The sequence below is a fragment of the Sminthopsis crassicaudata genome, chromosome 2 (assembly GCF_048593235.1).
Source record: "Sminthopsis crassicaudata isolate SCR6 chromosome 2, ASM4859323v1, whole genome shotgun sequence".
In the NCBI taxonomy this organism is placed as follows: domain Eukaryota; kingdom Metazoa; phylum Chordata; class Mammalia; order Dasyuromorphia; family Dasyuridae; genus Sminthopsis; species Sminthopsis crassicaudata.
In genome coordinates, this window is record NC_133618.1 from 10,351,474 (window position 1) to 10,367,763 (window position 16,290).

The window sequence follows — 16,290 nt, forward strand, 5'->3', positions numbered from 1 at the left end:
AGTAAATACTTAATACATTTTTGCTGAATTAATTCAAATATACTTTACTGAAATACAGAGTTTATTTCCATTTTTTTGTGTGTTTGTTTTGTTTTTCTATCTCAAAACCTAACACAGGGCTTAGCCCATTGAAAATGCTTAATATACTTATATTATCATATAGAGTCCAAGACACCTGGTTTTCAGTGAAGAGAAGGAGAAAGTTTCTCTGAAATACTAGCAAAATTAATGAGAACTAGGTTCTTCCATCACATTCATAGTGTGTCAATGTGGGAATCCTAGGGACTGCCAGAAGAAGCCCAGTTTTCCTAAAGCCATTTCTCTTATCTTCTCCCCTCTAACCTCAGTTTCCTTCTCTATAGCAAACTAGGAATTGGACTCAGTTCTGCATTAAGGTCTCCAGCTTTGTGGTCCTCTCTCAAGTCAGGAAATTGCTCAGTGACACCCCAGCTGTTTACAGGCAGCTAAAGGGTTCCATTACGAAACTCTGTAGCATTTAAGGGTTGGGAAAAAGATTCTGAGTTGAATTTTTTTTGTTTAGAAGGAGAAGCTAGGAACATATAAAGGAGGGGTGCTCTCAAGGCTGCAGCATTGGTAAGAGTGGACCTCACTTCTCATCCCCCACCACCATGTCTCTGGGCCTTCTGTTTTCTGCACTGGGGCTTGTGGTGCTGACTCAAGGTAAGCTTGTTCCATTGTTGGCTAGCCTATTTAGTGGGAAAGTCCCGGACTGAAATAAGAAAATGAACTTTAATGAGGACAAATACAAAGTTTTGCATGTGGCGATACAGAATCCATTTCACAAGTACAGAAGTGGGAAAACCTATTGAAAAAGCAGATTTTGTTTTTCTGAAAAAAAAAAAAGATCTGAAAGTTTTAGTGGATTGAATATAGGCTAGAAGTATGATGTGGTTAAAACAAGCAAACAAAAACAACTAATGGGAGTTTGGGCCACATTAAACGAGGCAGAATAGAAAGGCTCAGCTGTGTTCTGCCCTGATCAGACCTTATCTTGTGGGGTATTGTGCTTAACTCTTGGTGCCAAAATTTGAGAAAAAAAAGTGTTGGCCAGTTGTATCCAACTCTTCATGACCCAATCTGGGGCTTTCTTAACCAAAATATTGGAGTGATTTCCTTCTCTAGCTCATTTTACAGATGAGGAAACTGAGGCAAATAAAGTGACTTGCCTAGGGTAATATAGCTATTAAAGGTCTAAGGTCAGATTTCAATTTAGGAAGACTTGGAGGTTCTGGATAGTGGTAGTGATATTATATCATGTTATGTTTTGTTATATTATGGTACATAATATTATGTTAAGTCATGTGATGTCATTTTATGGTATCTTGAACAGCATCATATTTCATTGTATTATATTGTATCATATTATAATTCATGCTTAATAGCAGATTACTGAATGGTGTGGGAGATACTGTGTCCATTCTCTTTGCCTAAAGCTCTCCTCTTCTCAAGTCTCAGGCAAGATCTAGGACAGGTTTATTCAGAGGGGGGGCTTTGCCTTTTGATGGGGGGAGGGGCAATGATAAGCTTCCTTTTCTCTCATACTTTTGTTCCTGAAAGCCCACCAGGAGCAAATATTTAAAGCTTAGGTTTGTTTTATTTTTGCTTTTATAAACTTTGGGTTCCTGTCTGTCTTCCCAAAGAGAAGAACAGAAAGGTACTCAATAGCCTACATGAAGAGAGTATGGGACAAATGTTTTACTCCGTATACACAAAATAAATACTAAACATAAAAGATTAACAATGTATATTGAAAGGACGATATAAAATTGGAATCAGTAACAATTTATAATCCAAAGAAAAGCCGATATTTAAGCTTCATCGGAACATAAAGTAGTTTGCAAGGATACAGTGGCATTTCTATTTCTCCTCAGTTTGTTTTTGTCCCCTTCAAAATCTTTATCTCTTCTAGCAAGCCAGGCTAAGGTTCTGTCTCTACCTTTTGATGATCATCTTCTCCAGTGAATAAACTTTCCTCTTCCTTCCACTCCATCAAGACCTCTCTAACTCACAAAGACACTTACAATGGTGGACATGTTCAATCATCAGTTGTCAATTATCATCACAGTCAATCATCAATCAGCTACTCAGAAAAAGGAAATAGCAGAAAAGGCAGCCAGAGGCTTGGGAACATAAACTTCTTTATTCTCCTGCCATGTGACAGCGGTCAACAAGATGCCTTACTAGAAAGGGCCAGCCTTGACTGCCACCTTTCATCCAAAGTCTTGGAGTTTCATGATATTTTCTGAGAGATCAAAGGAAGAGAGAGCCAGATGGAAAGAGTTTCTCTTTTTAATTGACAACTGTCTCTCTACCCCTGTCAGCCAAAACAAAATTATTAAGGATTTCCAGATACAATACTAAATACTATCCTCAGAGAGTTTACAATCCAATGGAGGAAGGCAATGCACAAAAGGAAGCTGAAAACAGAGGAAGTGGAAATGCTCTTAAGGGACGGCCATGTTGGACAGGTTCAAAGGAAAGCAGTCAGGTGCAGAATGTAGAGATAGTTGGTCTGGGTGCTCCTAAGTGCTCCACCCTCCAATCAAAGAGGCCTCAGAGATAGAAGGTGCTGATGAAGTGGGAGTTCTAAGCCTGGTACAGCTACGGAAAATTTCTGAATTTTCATTCTTATTTGCACTTGTTCCTTTGACCTTAGGCAATTGTCAGACACAGTCAGGAAGGCTACATTGCCCAAATATACTCAAATATTGAGTCACTTTGCCCCACCGTTCTTAGAAGTTTCCAAAAAAGCCTAGAGCATATTAAATTTCTTTATTTGTGTACATCTTGCCCACTCTCTTCAGCAGAACATAAGTTCCTTGAGGGCCCGAATTGCTTTTTCTTCCTTCATATTTCCATAACAAGGTACACTGTGACCAAATGTTTCTTAAATAACTCTGGAAGTGAATCTCCCCATGAATTGTTGCTTCTCTTATTCTTTCATGACTTCCAGGGTCCAATCTGGGACATGAACTGCTTCTGTCCTATTATATATATATATATATATATATATATATATATATATATATATACACACACACACACACATATATATATAGTATAGTATATATAGTATATAGTATAGTATATATAAGTATATAGTATATATATGCTATATATACTATAGAGTATATGTAAGTATTATTATATTATATATAAGTTGGAGCAAAAACAATAACAATGATGTAATCTACTCAGGGCAAGGGAATTAGTAAATATGTAAATATCCACATGGAATACATATACATCATGTATATAGAGCAAATGGGATGGAGGGGAATGGAATAAGTATTTATTAAGCACCTGCTATGTTCCATGAATTTTATAAATTTTATAAATATAAGTATTATCTCATTATAAATAAATATAAATATGATCTCATTATAAATATTGTCTCATTTAATCCTCACAACTCTGGGAAGCACATGCTATTAATATGCCCATTTTGTAATTAAAGCAGCCATGGCACTGAGAAATTAAGCAAGTGACTTGCTCAGGGTCATGCCAATCACATTTGAACTCAGGTCTTCCTACCTCCAGGTGCAATGCTCTATACCCTGTGCCACCTAGCTACTCCAGTGGGATAGTTTCTAGTATTAAATGCATCTTTTATCTCTACTAAATAAAATCAAAGAGTCAAATCAAAACGTTTATTATTCACCTGATATTCACAGATGACATCAAATTGTTAATATCCATTTGGTGGCAAGATTCAAAGTGTTCTACCAGTAAACCATTACATAGCTCTATTATCTGGCAGAATATTTTTCCCTATTACATCAAAATGCCATTTGAATGTGATCAGTATAGTATTTTTCATGTCTCACCAAGAAAAGATAGAAAATGAAGGCTTTGAACTTAAATCAAGAAGCTGCATCGAACAAAAAATACTTATCAATAGGTAAGGTAATCTTAGAGGAGAAAGCATTGCCAGCTGGATAGATGGAGAGTCCTCCTTTAGAAGATTGATTTTGATTTGAATCTTATAGGAATGGCACCAGCTAGGTGTTGCAGTGGATGGAGTGCCAGATTGTAATTGGGAGGGCCTAAGTTCAGAATCTGACCTCAGTCACTTACAAGTTGTGTTGTTATGCTCTGAACTATATATATAGTAATATATGTATGTATGTATATGTTTATGTATATATATATATATATATATATATATATATATATATATATATATATATATGTCTGCCTCCCTTCCTCTTGAATTGAATTGAATTAAATTAAATTGAAAAACCTTGGAGCACTGACCATCCTTACATACTATTGAGTCATAAACTCCAGGTGCTTTATCTCAATCCTTTGCTAGGATAATTCCCCCTCCTTTTCAGTATTGCCCCTCAACTCACTGTCTACTGTCTTCTGTCTTCCAGCTTCTTATCTTGGCCCATATCCTGTCAGGATTAAATTATGATCTTTTCCTGGAATTACGGCTCCCAACATCCTTGGTCCCTTAATCAGTCTTTGTTAAACCCTCGGTAGCTAAAACCATATATACGTTCTCTGCCTTGGTTTATCTGTGCCAAATACTTTGGACAAGAGTCCCATCTGGCCAGCTAGTCTAGAACTCTCCACATTAAACGATTAAAAACCAATCTCTGTCTTGCCTCAGTTTCTCTGGTATTACAATTGACTCTGGGTAAATCCTTTTACCCTATTTGCCTCGTTTCCTCATCCATAAAATGGGCTGGAGAAGGAAATCACAAACCACTCCAGTGTCTTTGCCAAGAAAACTTCAAACGAGGTCACAAAGTGTCAGACAGGATTTTAAAAAGATGTCTAAAGAATAACAACAAGTTGAAGGAATTGAGAAAGCAAAATATTATAATATGAGGGACAGCCAGTGTAGACACGGGTCTACAGATGGAAGGTCACATTTAAGGAACTGAAAGAAGTTCACGTGTCTGTATCATAAAATACATGGAGAATTAAAATAGTAGAAGACTAAGCTAGAGAGCAAAGGCCAAGTTAGGAAGCTGGGGGAATTCATCAAGAAGTGAATGATATGGTAAGATCCAAACTTGAGAAAAATCATCCTGGCAGCTGAATAGATGTTAGTTTGAGTGAGGGAGAGACTTGAGGCAGAGACAAATTATTGGCATATAACAATAGTCAAAGAATCAAATGATGAAAGCTTAAAAAAAAGGTTTTTGACTTAGAGACAGAAGAGAAGAGGATGCTATTGACATGACATATGAAGGAAGGACAAGACTCATCAACAGATTGACTATTTGGACAGCGTGTATGAGAATTCAAGGATGACATCAAGCTTTTGAGTTTTTTTGGAAGAGAATGATGTTGGAAAGAGAAAATCTGGAGGCGGGATTGAGTTCTGTTTTGAGTCTGTTGAGTTTAAGATGTTTACAGGAGATCCAGTTTGAGTTGTCCTGGTTACAATTAATGATATGTGACTATAGTTCAGGCAATGATCAGGGATATATTTGGGGAGAATCTTGTGGAGATGATCATCAAACCTGATGGGAGATGATGAGAAAAGAGACAATAGAGAGAAAGAAGAGAAAGGGATCAGGCAGAGACTTGTGAGACACTCATGGTTAGATTTGCAATTATTGAGGAGGTGATCAATGATGTTAGGTGCTATGGAGTCATAGTAAAAGGTGAAGATTAGTACTACTTAAAAATTCTAAATAGTTTGGGAAATACACAACCTTTGAGTGTTCTTTTTTGTTGTTGTTGTTCAAGAATTTATTATAGTGTCTGGCACATAGTAGGCACTTAAAAAGCACTAGGTGATTTGAATTGATTTTTAGCCTAATTCTTCCAATAAACTGCCCTACTAAGGCAGGAAGATATTGAGCTTTAATAAAAAGAATTCTTTAATGATTAGCCCTGCAAGGATAATAAAACTCCTTACCTCCTCTTGTTTCTGATCTATAAAGGTCATTAAATCTTGAAGGCTGCTTGAGAGTGTTCACATTGCCAGTAGATATTAGATTATATGATTTTTTAAGTCTCTTCTGTTTGAAACTGTGAGATTCTTTGGAAGGATTAAATGAAAGAAAGGATATGAAATTGTCTGTAATTTTGCAAGGACTTGAGATCGTGATGTATTTCAGTTTCCTCATTCTTCAGAAGGAAGTTGGTCACTACATCCTTAATTCAATGTCTCTTCTTCCTTTCTAGCAATGATTATAAATAAACCACAAGAATTCAAGCAATATGAAGTGGTTTACCCTCACAAACTACATGTCATGCAAAAAAGACAGATCCAAGAAAATCTAACGGAGCCCTATGACAAGGAGGTAACCACTGCAGATGCCCTTATGGGGTAGTCATGTTGGCCTGGGAGTGAAAAATATAGTCCTTCCCAAATCAAATTTTCTGTGATGAATAAAATCTCACAGCTTGATCCCATACCCCAAATGTCTGTCCCATTTGCACTTCCCCATTTCATTATAGCCCACTCTCGTGCAGTGAGCAGGTGCATGAACTTTATTTTTGATTTTATTTATAATTTTTTGACAGTATATATGCATGATTAATTTTTTATAACATTATCCCTTGTATTCATTTTTCCAAATTATCCCCTCCCTCCCTCTACTCCCTCCCCTTGATGACAGGCAATCCCACACATTTTACATGTGTTACAGTATAACCTAGATACAATATATGTGTGTAAATCCCATTTTCTTGTTGCAGGTTAAGTATTAGATTCCGAAGGTATAAGTAACCTGGGTAGATAGACAGTAGTGCTAACAATTTACATTCACTTCCCAGTGTTCCTTCTCTGGGTGTAGTTGTTTCTGTCCATCATTGATCAACTGGAAGTGAGTTGGATCTTCTTTATGTTGAAGATATCTACTTCCATCAGAATACATTTTCATACAACATTGAAGTGTACAGTGATCTGCAGGTCCATGAACTTGCCAAAAAAAATGGCTTGCATTGATCTAGTTCAAGCTTTTCAAATTATTTTACATTTTATATAATATGTCTCATTTTACATATTTGCTTCATATTTACATTTTATGTAATATTTGTCTCATCTTTTACAATTCTGTCTCATATTTACATATTTGTCTCATTTTGTGCTCACAGAAAACCTGTGAGGTAGGTGATTATCTCCATTTTACAGATGAGAAAAAATGAGGCTGAGAGGGGTTAGGTAATTTTCCCAGGATCACATAATTTATAAGAAGTTATTGAGAAAAAATTAGGACTCAAGTCTTCTTAAAGTACAGATTTAATACATTGATCCATCCCCCCCCAAAAAAAAGAACCCAGACTTTCTCTCAGGAAATCATTGCCTACTTTGATGTGCCATGTTTTCACTTGAGGTAGGTGCCTCAGCATGAATGGTGGTACCTAACTACATGGGTCAGCCCACAAGGCTTTGCCCAACTATAAATAATAGACTGCTGTATTACAACACTGAGCAACAATTGTGTCTAGAGCTGACTTAGACACCCTCTGCCATTTTTAGGTAGTCAAAAGACATCCACCTTTGGTCTTTTGCATTTGACCTTAACCAAAGTCCATAAATGTGTCATTTAACCCCTCAGATAAGGTCCTAGCACAGTGGAACTCAAACTTGTTAAATAGGGGGCCAGTTCACTGTCCCTCAGACTCTTGGAGGGCTGGACTACAGTAAAAACAAAAGCTCACACTGTCCCCCCTGCCTCAGCTCATTTGCCATAACCTGGCAGGCCGCATAAATGTCCTCAGCAGGCCGAATCTGGCCCCGCAGGCCGTAGTTTGAGAACCTCTGTAAGGGCTTGTAACCTTTTTGGTATATAGACCCCTTTGAGTGTTAGTGTAGACTATAGATGCCCTCCTATTCACAATGTTTTTTAATGAACAAATAAATACATAGAATCTTAAACTATAAAAAGAATTCAGGGCTTTGTTGCTAGGTATTACCGACAGTCATGCTTTTCAACAAAGAGAAACATTTTAATAATTGGCTCATTTAAACTCAATCCTCTGGTGCACAAAAGCCAATAGACCACAAGTAGCATTTTAAAAATTCCTAAATAGGACAAGGCAGGGTGGATAAAATTCGAGTTTTTACTGAATTACTGAAGGCAAAGGGGAAGAAAGATTTGATAGCAGAAGGGGGAGATCTACATTGGGTAAATAACAAACTGATCATCAAATACCCAAAGTAAAGCTGATATCTCAAGATATGTTTTCAAACAGAGAGAGCAATGGATAGCTCCAGAGTTTTAATTAATATCTCAACTGGATGTTATAGACTAGCAAATTGATATGACTTGCTATCATATATCATATATCATATATTGATATGAAATATTAAAAATCCCTTGCCACACCAATTATATTTAAATACAGTTTTCAGTTAGGCAACAACCACTTTTCCCAATAAAAATTCATAGAACCTCTCTGTGGCCAGTTTAAAAATGCCTGCTCTAGAACTTTTAATCATTACTCCATCCTGAAAATGAGTTGATCATAGCTGCACTAATTCTTCCTGCTTAGAGTCTCACTAATCAACCTAGAAGACTAAAATTTAAATTAAAAAAAACAATTAATAAGCTTTGATTAGATTGCTAATAATGACTTTTTGTTTTTAGAAAGAATATGAATCTGAAGTGCAATATCAAATTACATTAAATGGGGAAAACGTGATCTTTCAACTACACCAAAACAAGTGAGTCTTGTTGTCTAACCTGATCTTATTAATTTTTAAAATCCATTTTGGATTTTAGAACACAAGCCTTCAGACTGAAGATGGAGGAACTACTGTAAAATGAATGGCAAATCTAACTTCACTTTTGTTTTTCATGATGATCTTTTCTAAGGAGATATGAGGATTAGACATCCCTGGAGAGCCACTAGCCTACTAATAGCAGAAGAGAAGGGTAGCCTTGATGGGAATTCTGATATTTCAGTAGAATCACGAAGATTCAGATTCAAATCTTGTTTCTGTCTCTTACTAGCTATGTTACAATGGGAAAGTCCCAACATCTCTGACCTTCAGGTTCTTTGTCTATAAAATGGGAAATAGATATAGATAGGGTATCTATATCTAAAACATGTTGGAGTATTCAGGAAAGATAATACATGTTTTGTGAAGTTTAAATTAATATACAAATTTCAATTTCTAATTATTAAAAGTATTGTGAACATTTGACTGAGGAACAGGATTAAAAGAAACATAGGACCTGAGAAAATAATATGAATTCTAAAGAAAGGGGAAGAGAAATGGGAATAGGGGAAGATGACCCAAAGGGAGGGGAATGGAGTCAGATGCCCAATTGAGGGAATCAGAGTGGACTTTTGTGTGACCAAAACAAAGGAATAGCAAGCAGATGTAATTGGATTAATTCTCAGCCTGAATTGTCATCAAGATGTTGGGGGAAAGGGTAGTTTTGACTCAGATCCAAGGGAGTTTCTTTGCTTATAAAATAATTGCCTTTAACAATCCAGAGGATCCTAAAAGTCCTTTTATAGATCACCCCTGGACAACACGTCAGAGGGAGCTGGGGATTCTGAGGGACAAAAACTATGAGTGCATTCTAGGCATGGGTGACTTGTACAACCTTTACAAAGTCATAGAGGGACATGGAGGTAGGATTTAGATTATATACTAACAGCAGTAAGTAATCCAGTGTATTGGGGGAAGCAATGAGAAACCAGTCTAGAAAGATCAATTATAATCAGATTGTGAAGGATTTTTAAGTACTTAATAGAGGAGCTTGCATTCTATCCTCAAAGCAATAAGAATCCAATGAAACTCTGTGATAATGAGAGAAGTTTGATTAGATCTGTGCTTTAGTAATATCGATTTCACAGCTATATAGATAGTGCATGAGAAGGCAGAAATTGGAAACAGGAAAACAAATTAGGAAGAGGTTATTACAATAATCCAGTTGAAAAGAAATGAGGAGTTTAGTAGTTGTGGAGAGAGGGAAAAGAAGTCAGATGGAAAAGATATTATGGGAAGGATGTTAGCAAGAGTTAAGATTTCAAGGAGATGAAAATTCAAGGTTGAAAAAAGATTTAAGAGCCCAGATTCTTAATTTTATGGCTAGAGGGTCCTAAGATTCAGAAAAGACCTGCATATGGAGGGGTGGAATTTGGAGTCATGTCCTCAAACCTAATTCTGTGTTGGATAACACTAAGAATTCTTCATTTGGGTGAAGACTAGACTAGTTGATCATTGGATTTCCATCCATCCAGTTCTAAGGCTCTGTGTTTCTGTAAAAACTACATAGAGACAAATCATGAACAGACTTTTCCTTGGTAAATCCTGATTTTGACTTTATCATGCATAACTACTGCCTACTTTTTCTCCTCAGTGACTTCCTGTCTCCAGACTACACAGAAACATATTACTTATCTGATGGAAAGAAGATCACCACCAGTCCTCAGATAACGGTAGTGATGGGGGTTTGCCTGAGCAACTTCTGGGATTTCTTGGACTTTGTTGACAGTCATTTGCATTCTGTGTAGGGCACACATGCTTTGGATAGACTTGGCCATCCATCTATGGACTGAGAACCTGACTCAGTGGATTATAGATTGAGATCTGGATATATATATATATATATATGGACTCCAACTGCCTTCATTATAAAGATGAAAAAAAATGAGTCAGAGAAGTTAAACAAGGGACTGGTTTTGGGGAGTCTTTCCCCATCCTTCACTATCAGATTGATTCCAGTAGCATTTATTGAGTACCTTCTGTCTTTGATACAATTTATGCCATTTTGATAGCCACCTAATGAAAAATATCTTTGTAATCAGGGGACAAATATAAGGCAGCAAGGTAGAACAATGGTTAGAACTCTGGATCTGGAATCAGAAAAAAAAATTTGAGTTCAAAGCTATACATTTACTAGATGTGGGACTATGGGCAAGTTACTTAATTGATGTTTGCCTCAGTTTCTTCAACTGTAAAATAAGACAATAATAATAGCTAACTCCCAGAATTGTTGCAAGTATTAAGTGAGCTAATATTTGTAAAAAGGCTTTTTGGACATGTAAGTGCTACATAAATGTTTATTTTCTTCCCTTACTCCCAATAAACTTTTGTTAGTACTTGATTTTTTTTATGAGGTATTTAGACTTACTGGTTTCTCAGACTTCTTCCAACTCTTTCTTATGATTACTTGATCAAGGGAGAATGAGCCAAGGAGCCAAAAATAAACATTTAGTAGAATCAAATTGTCATTCTTAAAGCAAAATTTCCTATGGTTCAATCAAGGAACTTTAAAGACAACTTTCCAAAAATAAGATAATGCAGGAGGAGCCATTCATTATACCACTCATATTCCAATAGCTCTACCGGTCAATAAACCAAATCATTTATGAAGTACTTACTATGTGTCAAGTACTCTGATAAATGATAGGAGTACAAATACAAGAAAATCAAACGATCCTTACTTTCTATGGTCTTGGGATCCTATGCATCATTCCCTGGATGAGTAATGTTCAATGTAGAAAGTACTAAATGTGGGTCCTGATCCCAGGCTGCTCAACAATTTGTTATATATATATAATAATATCTATATATATATATATATCATATATAACGATAAGAATGGAAAAGAAGGAAGGAGGGGCAGTTGCCTAGGAGCTGGGGAGGAGTGATGGGATTCTGAGGAGTGTGAAACACAGAAATAGGCTCTACAATTCTTAATGAATATGTATTTTAAATATAGGGATGAACTTTTAGAAAACCTAACCAAAAGTGAACATGTTTTCCTTTGAAATTATGTATTTGTTAGAGCCTTGGGAATCTCCTTCACACAGATATTTCCAGGAGACCAGAATGGTCTTGGAGACCCATGAAACTAGGGGATCGAGCAGAGGGTAGGAAATTGTAATGGAACCTTCTCTGTAGTTTATGACTAGAAATTATTGCCCAGAACAGTGAGAGGGACTCGTCCGGGGTCACACTTTTAATCTTTGACAGAAGCAGGACACAGATCCTGGTGTTTCTGACTTCTAGGCTAGTTCTTCATCCACTAGACCATCCTGCTTCTTAGACCTAGGTCCAACTCTAAAATTTTGTATCTTTAACATGAATTTTCATGTTAAATTTTCCAACTCTCATTGGAACAATTCATTTTCCTTTTGGAACATCAGCAATAAATTGGAATGCCCCCAGTCATTCTGACCTACTGTACTTTGGGGAATTTTCTGTGGCCCCCATAGACATGAGACACAGGCTTTCTATTAAGTGAAAGTAGTAACAGTAGTTGTGAGAGTGCCAGTGTCAACTTTGTGTGACAAGATAAAGACAGGAGCTTGGGCCACCATTGCACATTTGTGGTTTCCTGCAATGAAAACTTTCTTTCATAACTCATTCTACTTCTGTCCTCTCCAGAAACACTGCTATTACCAAGGTCACATCCTGAATGAGGAGGACTCCGTTGCCAGCTTCAGCCTGTGTGGGGGGTTGAGGTAAGAACAGTTTTGTTGATAACAGTAGTATTGAGCTCCAACAGTCAGGTTCAGAACTGCTGCAAGCCTCAATCCAAGCACAAGCATTTATTGAGCACCTACTGTGTGAAAGAAATTATGAATAAAAAAAAAAAAGCAATCCTGACCTTTCAAAAATTGCTGGCATCTATTTTAACTTCCTTCTAGTTTGTCTTCTTTAATACAATGAAAACTCTTTAAGCTCAGACTTCTATTTTTTTTTTTAACCATCATATTCCCAGTGGTTAGCACAAAAGAGGTGCTTAATAAATGTTTATTGATTGATGATTAAGTCAGGAAAAAAAGGGAGTTAGGTTACAGTACATGAATCATAGAAACAGATAAGTAGATAGATATATTATATATGTATGCCATATATTATATATGTTTCATGCATATGTGTATATGCATGTGACAAAACACAAACATATATAATGTTATATTATACATTGCATAATTAGATATAATATAATATATAGTATGCATAATAAAATATGATATATAATAGTATAATTTTATGTTATACATGTACAACAGTTATATATATCATAATATATATAACAATATAGAATCACAATATGTGTATATATGCTATAATTTATTTATTTTATATCATTTATTAGTGTAACTTTCAGTTTTCCATCAGGATGCATAGACAGGGCTCCAATTAAGGAGATTTGTTAACACCCTTTTAAAAACCCTTTCTATTACTTAGATTGGACAGCTGAGGTTTTGCTCTAGGACAACAGAATTTAGAAAGTACAGTAGATGATAATCCAATGTTCCTTCAAATCAGTAGAAATAACTAAGCTTACTAGGAATCATCTGCTAAAATAGGAAGTACCAGGAGGAACATATCCCTGCCATTTGATTTCTCCCTCCAGTTCTGATCACAAAATCCATAAGTCATTCCTGGCTCAGTCCAATATTCTCTCAGCAGGAGCCTCCTTTTGAAAAAGGCCCTAAAGTGTCTCTCTCTCTCTCTCTGAAACCTTGTAACCCAGGCTTTGAATTCATTTTTTTTTTTCCTGAGGCTGGGGTTAAGTGACTTGCCCAGGGTCACACAGCTAGTAAGTGTTAAGTGTCTAAGGTCACATTTGAACTCAGGTCCTCCTGAATTCAGGGCTGGTGCTCTATCCACTGTACCACCTAGCTGCCCCTAGGCTTTGAATTCTTTATCTTTTTCATCCTAACCATGAATTTGTTTTTAAAATTTGACCTGAGGGATTCTCAGTCCCATTGGCAACCAGCATGTGATATGATGATTTATCCTGGTTTCTAGGTTTGTCATTTCCAGCTCTGTTAAAAAAAAAAAAAAAAGTCACTCATGTTCTTTCCTGTCTTATTTCACAGGGGTTTCTTCAAGCACCATAATCAAAGGTACCTAATAGAACTTCTGAAAGATGGTGACCAACAGGCACATGCTGTCCTGAAATATGAGGATCTGGATCCTGCAAACCAGACTTGTGGAATAGAGAGCTCAGACCAGAAGCACCCCCTAACCCGGAACACTAGAGCAGTCTCCAATCCACAAGTGAGCCTACCTTTCATAATGACACATTTATGTTCCTTTTACCACTTCCCTCCAGGATTATTATTATTTTTTAATAATCCAGAAAGTAATTATTTGTTTTTATTTTATTTTATTTTTTATTTTTATTTTTTTCTGAGGCTGGGGTTAAGTGACTTGCCCAGGGTCACACAGCTAGGAAGTGTTAAGTGTCTGAGGTCATATTTGAATTCGGGTCCTCCTGAATTCAAGGCTGGTGCTCTATCCACTGCGCCACCTAGCTGTCCCCAGAAAGTAATTATTTGAAATGCAAATTATCTGAATGACTTCTGAGGGCTATTGTGCCCTGACTCATTTCTCAGTTTCTCAGAATCCCTTTCTACTTAATATTAAAAAAGATATTTATAATAAAAATAATCCATAATGTTTAATTTGTTCTTAATATCAACAGAATTTTCTTACATCTCCAAAATATATCAGCCTTCTCTTGGTCATGGATAAAGCTTTTGTAAGTATAAAGATTAATACTTTTAGCCAACTTTGACCAGCATCCTCATTAAGAATTAACAATGTGATATAGAGTGATCAGAAGAGCTAATGTTTTAATATAGATAAAAGAATAGTGGAACAGAGTGAGATTACCAAGATAAAGACTCTGATTTCTTTGGTAAAGAGAACTCCCAGATGAGACTATTTATCAATGCAAATTGGTTTCTTCGCTCTTAATCTATGTAGTTTGAGACCTTCCCAAAGCTTTAATAGGTTAAGTGCCTTACCCAGGGTGCCACTGCTTGAACATCTCATAATTAATACTTGAATATGGATCTTTCCTGCTGCATAATCAGCTCTTTATTTGTTATAGGACATTACAGCCCCAGGAAATTATAGTACAGTACTACTCTGCCCTACTCAGAATATATCACAGAGGTTTGCATTCTCCCTTCCAAATCTAGGAAGGACATGGTCAAACTGAATAGATTATAGCAGAGAGCACTGAGGATGAGGAAGGGCCTGGAGTTTCTCCAATATAAGGATCAATTGAAAGAACTAGGGAGGCTTAACCTGGAGAAGAAGGAAGAAGAGGCATGAGTACTATGGTGTAGAGACATTAGATTGGTCCAGCTTTGCCGGCCACAGAGAAGCAGCACCAGGAGCAGTGGATGCAAAAGGACCAAGTTAGGCTAGATGTCACCAAGTAGCTTAAAACAATTAGACTGCATAAATGCCATGGAATGCCCAAAGGATGATGGGATATCTCTCTTTTTTTGGAGGTCTCTAGTTAGATCTTGGATAATTTTTTTTTCTCAAGTGCTTTGTAGGACGATTTTTCTTTATTTTTGGATTGGGCTAGATGTCTCCAAAGTCCCATCTAATTGAGATTATATGATTCTGCAATGTTGCAATTATCCGTTGAAAATAATTATCATTATTTGAGCTATTATTAAAAATCATGTTGGTGGTTCTCTCCTTTGGAAATATAAAATCAAGTTTCTTGAAGTTTCAGCTTTCTGATACTAAAAGATCAAGTTTTAACTGTTTCCATCCTTCAAGAGAGCTGCAGAAATCAATCTCTGTAATGAGGAGCTTGGGAGTGGACAATATAGGCTAATTGATGTATTTTGCAATATGGAGAAGAATAATTACAATTCTTTCACCTTTGAGTTTTCAAACATATGAAAACATGTCCTCTTTTTAATATTCTTTTATAATATTAAATATTATTACATATTTATAATATTCCTCATACAAAGAGGTTGAGCTAAAAGAGGCATTTACATTATTCTAATTCTCAGTTTGATAGATGAAAATAGTGATTTTTTGGAAGTTCAAATCTCATAAGATCAACAGTCCTAAGTATTAAAAATCACCTACAATTCTCCTCATTATTGTTTCATTCATGATTTTTTTGTTATTTTATTTTTAGTATAATAAGTACAACGGAAATCAAACCTTAATAAGAAATTTTCTTTTTGAAGTGATCAACCTCCTCAATGTGGTGAGTATCCTTTTTCCCTGGGTAAGTTGTGTCCATTTGGGGTTTTGAAATTTTTTGATAATTATCTGACCACAGAGGGAGAACCCAAGAAAATGTGTCTGTCTCAGTATCACCCATCCAGGGAATTTTGAAATAATTTTTCTTGAAAAAAAAAAAAAGGTGCAGAAAACATTGTTCAGTTTTGCCTTAATATTTCAATGGTTACATCATTTAATATATCAACAAGTCTGGCAGTGTGATATACAATGGTAATAAATATGTAAAAAAGAAAGAAGGAGGAGCAGCTAGTTGTAGATAGATAGAGCACCCTGAAGTCCAAAGAACCTGAGTTCAAATGTGGCCTCAG

At 36.1% G+C, this 16,290-nt stretch overlaps 1 protein-coding gene across 4 annotated transcripts in view; it reads left to right on the top strand.

Annotated features, from left to right (window-relative positions):
* The first annotated feature begins 524 nt into the window (after positions 1–524).
* ADAMDEC1 (ADAM like decysin 1) overlaps positions 525–16,290 on the top strand; it is a 34,046-nt gene continuing 18,280 nt past the window's right edge. For all 4 annotated transcript variants that reach the window (XM_074285426.1, XM_074285425.1, XM_074285427.1 and 1 more), the window contains exons 1-8: positions 525–681; positions 6,172–6,290; positions 8,583–8,659; positions 10,311–10,389; positions 12,344–12,420; positions 13,792–13,972; positions 14,400–14,456; positions 15,873–15,944. In XM_074285426.1, coding sequence (XP_074141527.1) covers positions 630–681; positions 6,172–6,290; positions 8,583–8,659; positions 10,311–10,389; positions 12,344–12,420; positions 13,792–13,972; positions 14,400–14,456; positions 15,873–15,944 — 714 coding nt within the window. In that variant the 5' untranslated portion in view covers positions 525–629. The remainder of the gene's footprint in view (positions 682–6,171; positions 6,291–8,582; positions 8,660–10,310; positions 10,390–12,343; positions 12,421–13,791; positions 13,973–14,399; positions 14,457–15,872; positions 15,945–16,290) is intronic.